This window comes from Chlorocebus sabaeus, chromosome 5 (genome assembly GCF_047675955.1).
Source record: "Chlorocebus sabaeus isolate Y175 chromosome 5, mChlSab1.0.hap1, whole genome shotgun sequence".
Lineage (NCBI taxonomy): Eukaryota > Metazoa > Chordata > Mammalia > Primates > Cercopithecidae > Chlorocebus > Chlorocebus sabaeus.
In genome coordinates this window covers 54,792,951-54,799,037 of record NC_132908.1, presented here as the reverse complement: position 1 = coordinate 54,799,037, position 6,087 = coordinate 54,792,951, and the positions used below count along the sequence as shown (strand labels likewise).

Below are 6,087 nucleotides of genomic sequence, written 5' to 3'. Positions count from 1 at the left end.
CAAGCTGCCTTTTCCTTAGTCCCGCCTCCGTCTCAAGTTTCCCTTTCCTCTCCGTTTCCTTCCTCGAACCTAATTTGTGTCTGAAAACTTTTGAGAGCCGCCCTCCAATGGCGGCTGCGCCAATGGCTTGAGCAACCGTCCTGGATTGACCAATCAGAGCCCGCATTATTGGAAAACAATTACAAGATAGCCAATGGGAAGGAGACTTCTGGGGCGGTGTGAAGCCGCAGGCCTTCCATCTTGGAGTGGGGCAAAACCTAGGTAGGCCTTCGTGCCGAAGCTCCTCATTCTTCCCTTTGCCTGCAGATGGTACCCCGTGGCAGGAGGACTTTGTCCCTGTTCTTTGACCCGGACGCCGGCATGAATCCCCCACGGAAGGTCTAGAAGGAAACAGCCTGATTCCGGAGCCCAGGCAGGCGCTGAGCCCTGGAGCATTGCCCACGCAGCCACCGCCTCGGCTAATGGATGCGTGGGCAAGGCGCTGCTCCCTGAGGGGCCGCAATCAGGGAATCGGAGAAAGGCCGGCTTTATTTGTGACACGTTGGGCGGGGTGGGCTCAGGGAAGCGCCATAACCCTTCTCGACTCAGGGCCTCTCGCGTGGCCGCTTAGGAGGGACTCGGCCCCGCAGCCTCCTCTTCCTGTTGCCCAGAGGTTGGCCCGGGCACCCAGAGCTCCTCGAACCTCGCCATTCGGCCTCCAGCCTCTCACCTCAGATCAGGGCTCCTTGGGTTCACATAACGCTCACTACAACCCTAAGGGGTAGGAATTCCTGTTCCCATTTACAGATGAGGAAACTGAGTTCCGGGTTAAGATGCTTGCAAAAAACCACACGGTCAGAAAGTAATAGCCCCAGAATTCGAACCCTTGTTCTGAAAGCTGAAGCGTGGGGGAGTCCCCACTCTGCCTTCTGGGTTCAAACGATTCTCCTGGTTCAGCCTCCCGAGTAACTGGAACCACAGGCGCCCACCACTATGCCTGGCTAAGGCTAGTTTTTGTATTTTTAGTAGAGACGGGGTTTCTCCATGTTGGCCAGGCTGGTCTTGAACTCCTGACCTTAGGTGATACACCCGCCTCAGCCTCCCAAAGTGCTGGGATTACAGGTGTGAGTCACCACAAGGCACCTTTAAAAGATTAGAATAACATCGGATCAAAACTGTCTAGTCTGTAGTTCCTCTTAACTTTTGTATTATAAAAAAAACTAAATAGAGAAAACTTGAAAACACAGTATCATGATACCACGTAGATTCCAGCACTTGTTAACAGTTTGCCATATTTGCTTTGTCTGTGTGTCTTTTTCTGAACCATTTGAAAATTGTAGATACGACATTTCACCCCAACACCAAATACTGAGCATGTAGCTCTTAAAAATAAGGCCCTTGGCCAGGCGCGGTTGCTTGGACCAGGAAATCACTTGAACCTGGGAAGCAGAGGTTGCAGTGAGCCGAGATGGGGCCACTGTACTCCAGCCTGGGCAACAGACTGAGATCCATTTCAAAAAATAAAAATAAAGGCCGGGCGCGGTAGCTCACGCCTGTAATCCCAGCACTTTGGGAGCCCGAGGTGGGCAAATCACGAGGTCAAGAGATCAAGACCATTCTGGCTAACACTGTGAAACCCTGTCTCTACTAAAAATACAAAAAATTAGCCGGGCGTGGTGGCAGGCGCCTGTAGTCCCAGCTACTCGGGAGGCTGAGTCAGGAGAATGGTGTGAACCCAGGAGGCAGGCCTTGTAGTGAGCTGAGATCCTGCCACTGCACTCCAGCCTAGGCGACAGAGCGAGACTCCGTCTCAAAAAAATAAAATAAAAATAATGACCTTATTCTACATAACCATTGTATCACCACTGCTAAGAAAATTTAATTCTCTAACAACCAGTCCATTTTCACATGTCCCCAGTCATCCCAAAAACCTTTTATGACTTTTTGTTCTAACTAGGAACCAATCAGTATTCAGCACACTTGACTCTTTTAAGTTATTTCCATTTCTGTCCCCAACTTTTTATTTGTATGACATCGATCTTTTGAAGAGATCAGGCCATTTACCTAGTAGATTGTCCCACGTTAGGAATGTTTCCTTTTAGTGTCATTTACCTGAATTTCCTGAAGTTCTTGTTCGATGGAAGTTCTTCTTAAATGCATTTCTTCCCTTGAATTTCTTAAGTTAGGGCTAAAGGCTTGATTAGATTCATGACAACAAGCACTTAAAAACACTCCAGAGGACACATTGTAAGTGTACAAGGTTGATGAATTTTTACAAACTGAACACATCCAGGTCAAAAAGCAGAACATGACCAGAAACCAGAATCCCCTCCCAGGGCTCCATGCTCACATCTATTCACTAACCCTCACACTCCAAGAGTGATGGTTGTCCTGACTTCTAATATCACCAATTAATTTTGCTTATTTTTGTTCTTTACATAAATGGAATCATTCAGTATGTACTTTTGTGTCTTGAATCTTTTGACATTATACTTAGGCAGTTGGACCATATCATTCCATATAGTTGTGTTGCAAGTTCATTCATTTTCATTGCTCTATGATACGGTTTGGCTGTGTCCCCACCCAAATCTCATCTTGTTAATTGTAGCTCCCATAATTCCCACATATGGGAGGAACCCAGTGGAAGATAATTGAATCATGGAAGCGGTTTCCCCTGTACTGTTCTCGTGGTAGTGAATTAGTCTCATGAGATCTGATAATTTTATAAGGGATTTTCCCTTTAGCTTGGTTCTCGTTCTCTCATCTGCCACCATGTAAGAAGTGCCTTTCGCCTTCTGCCATGATTGTGAGGGCTCCCCAGCCATGCGGAACTGTGAGTCCATTAAACCTCTTTTTCTTTACAAATTACCCAGTCTTGAGTATGTCTTTACCAGCAGTGTGAAAACAGACTAATACACTCTATAACCTCAATATTATTGGCATTTGGAGCTAGATCATTATTTGCTGTGGGGAGCTGTTCTGGGCATTGTAGAATGTTTAGCAGCACCCCTGGCCTGTATGCACTAGATGCCAGTAGCATTCTTCCTAAGCAGTTAAACACAACCCAAAATATCTGAAGACCACAATTTATGTATCCATTCTGCTCTTGATGGACATTTGGGTAACTTCCAAGTATGGTGCTATTATCAATAATGCTGCTATGAACATTCTAGCACATGCCTTTAGGCAGATAGCTATCTATCTACATTTCTGTTGAGTTGTTCATCATTCTTACTTGATGAATGATGGATTGGAGTAGAATCTAAGGGTAGAATTGTTGGGCTTTAGTTTAGCTTTAATAGATAATGCCAAGCAGTTTTCCAAAATGGTTGTACTGATTTATACTTTCACTACGAAGGTTATTTGGGAGTTCCAGTTGTTTCTCATTATCACCAGTACTTTTTATTTTTTTCACACCGGAGGGTGTTGTGACATTTCATTTCCCAGATGACTCATGAATTTGACAACCATTTCATGTGTATTTTGGCTATTTTTTAAGCTAATATTTAATGACTGCTTTCTATATGCCATTCCCAGCCTCCCTGCTTTATGTCTTTTCTTTTTTTTTGAGACAGGATTTTAATCTGTTGCTCAGGCTGAAGTGCAGTGGTGCAATCATGGCTCACTGCAGCCTTGACTTCGTAGGTGAAAGTGATCTTCCTACCTCACCCTCCTGAGTAGCTGGGACTACAGACTCATGCCACCATGCCTGGCTCTTTTTTTTAAGAGATGGGGTCTTTCTTACTATGTTGCCCAGGCTGGTCTCAAACTCCCGGGCTCAAGCGATCCTCCTGCCTCAGCCTCCCTAAATGTTGGGATTACAGGTGTGAGCCCCACACCTGGCCATAAGTCTTATTTAATGCAACAATGCTACCCCATTCTACAGATTGGTAAGTGGTATCTGGTAAGAAGAGGATCTGGGATTCAGCCCTCAAATCCTGGGGCATGCATCTTAGCTTTCCCCATCCCACCTGGTGAGGTGGGCCACCCTAGTCACACTGAGATCTAACCAGTTGTTTGCAGATGGCTGCAGGACCATCTGCAGAGGTGCTGTGAAGACCTGACATTCCAATGGAGAGAAGGACAGGAAGTAAATGACAGGCCAAGGGGAGGAAGCAGGTGGTCCCAGGCTATAGATAACGGAAGAAGAGAAAGCCTGCTGCTGGAGCTTGTGAAGTGCGAGGCACAAATGGCCAATTAAGAGTGTGTCTATTTACAGGAAAACCAAGAGAAGCAGGAACAAACAGGGCTGTAGGAAAGGTGGGCTGGCAGTGAGGCCAGGTGTCTGTGTAAACAGGCATTGGCTGGGTAGAGGGAACACAGGAGCCAGGCTCCAGGGAAGAGGTTTCCTTTCTCTGGCAGTTCTGGCTGAGGCCCCAGGAGAGACATTAAGCGAATATTTTCTGGAGCTCCCCCAGGCGTGGGTCCTTGTAGAGCTTTTCCTCCAGAGCCAGGTACTTCAGTGGGGCCAGTTCCTTGTGTCTGAAGTCAGAGGGGCAAGAAAAGAGGGTGAGGGGTAACAAAGCTGGCAGTCCAGCCTCCCACTGGGCTCTCTCTGCCTGCCCTGCCTGCTCACCGATTGAGGCGCTGCTCCAGGATGCGAATGCGGAACATGGCCTGAGAGCAGTAACTCAGGTACAGGTCTTCATCCTCAGGTGTCAGCGTCACCTGGTTCTCCTGGTACCACTGCTGCTTCTTTTGCAGCTCCTGGGTCTCCTGTGGTCATAGGGAGGACAGAGAAGGGGGGCTGACAAGGCTGACCTTCACCCAGGCTGCAGGCTGCAATCCCATTGGTCACTAGACAGCCCCATGACAGTTGGCCCCACTATCCCCACCCACACAAGCCACCTATCCATAGCTGCCACAGAGGCAGGGACCACAAAATATCTTGGGTGGGAGCCAGTGAGGTCATGTTTATAGGGATGTCATGTCTATGAGGTCAGAGCAGGGGTCAAGACTGAGAGAGCCATGTAGCTCTGGACAAGTTACTGGCATTTTCAGAACCTGCAATTTCTTGTCTACAAAATGAGGGTCATTGTACTACCCCCTCCCCTTGTAGAGCTCCTTGTGAAGATTAAGTGACATAGTCTTAGTAGTGCATGGGAACTACATGGTGTGTGCCTGACCAACAAAAATGGGTCAAGGACTAGGAGTTGTTATAATGTACCATCTCTCTGTCTACCCAGCCATCTGCCCATCTATTCCTCTGCCCATCCCTCCACTCATCCCTGCCCATCCATCCATCCATCCGTCCGTCCGTCCGTCCACTCATCCATCCAACTGCCCATCTATCCACTCGCCCATCCATCCATCCACTCATCCATCCACCCACCCACTCACTCACTCATCCACCCATCCATTCATCCATCCATCTACCCATCCATCCATTCATCCATCCACCCACCCATCCATTCATCCATCCATCCACCCACCCACTCATCTACCCACTCACTCATCCATCCATCCATCCATCCATCCATCCATCCACCCACCCACCCATCCACCCACCCACTCATCCATCCACCCACCCACTCACTCACTCATCCACCCATCCATTTATCCATCCATCCACCCATCCATCCATTCATCCATCCATCCACCCACCCATCCATCCATTCATCCATCCATCCACCCACCCATCCATTCATCCATCCATCCATCCACCCACTCACTCATCTACCCACTCACTCATCCATCCATCCATCCACCCACCCACCCACCCACTCACCCATCCACCTACTCATCCATCCACACACACACTCACCAACCATCCATCCATCCATCTACCCACCCATCTACCCACTCACTCATCCATCCATCCATCCATCCACCCACCCACCCACTCACCCATCCACCTCCTCATCCATCCACACACACACTCACCAACCATCCATCCATCCATCCACCCACCCATCCACCCACCCACTCATCCATCCACCCACCCACTCACTCACTCATCCACCCATCCATTCATCCATCCATCCACCCACCCTCTCACTCACTCATCTACCCACTCACTCATCTATCCATCCATCCATCCATCCATCCATCCATCCATCCACCCACCCACTCACCCACCCACCCACTCATCCATCCACCCACTCACCC

At 48.7% G+C, this 6,087-nt stretch overlaps 1 protein-coding gene across 1 annotated transcript in view; it reads right to left on the bottom strand.

Annotated features, from left to right (window-relative positions):
* Positions 1-1,967: 1,967 nt before the first annotated feature.
* Positions 1,968-6,087, bottom strand: part of DRC7 (dynein regulatory complex subunit 7) — a 35,891-nt gene continuing 31,771 nt past the window's right edge. Inside the window, exons 16-17 of the mRNA XM_073015418.1 lie at positions 4,556-4,695; positions 1,968-4,461 (exon numbers count right to left, since the gene is read on the bottom strand). Of these exons, the coding sequence (XP_072871519.1) occupies positions 4,368-4,461; positions 4,556-4,695 (234 nt within the window). The 3' untranslated portion in view covers positions 1,968-4,367. The remainder of the gene's footprint in view (positions 4,462-4,555; positions 4,696-6,087) is intronic.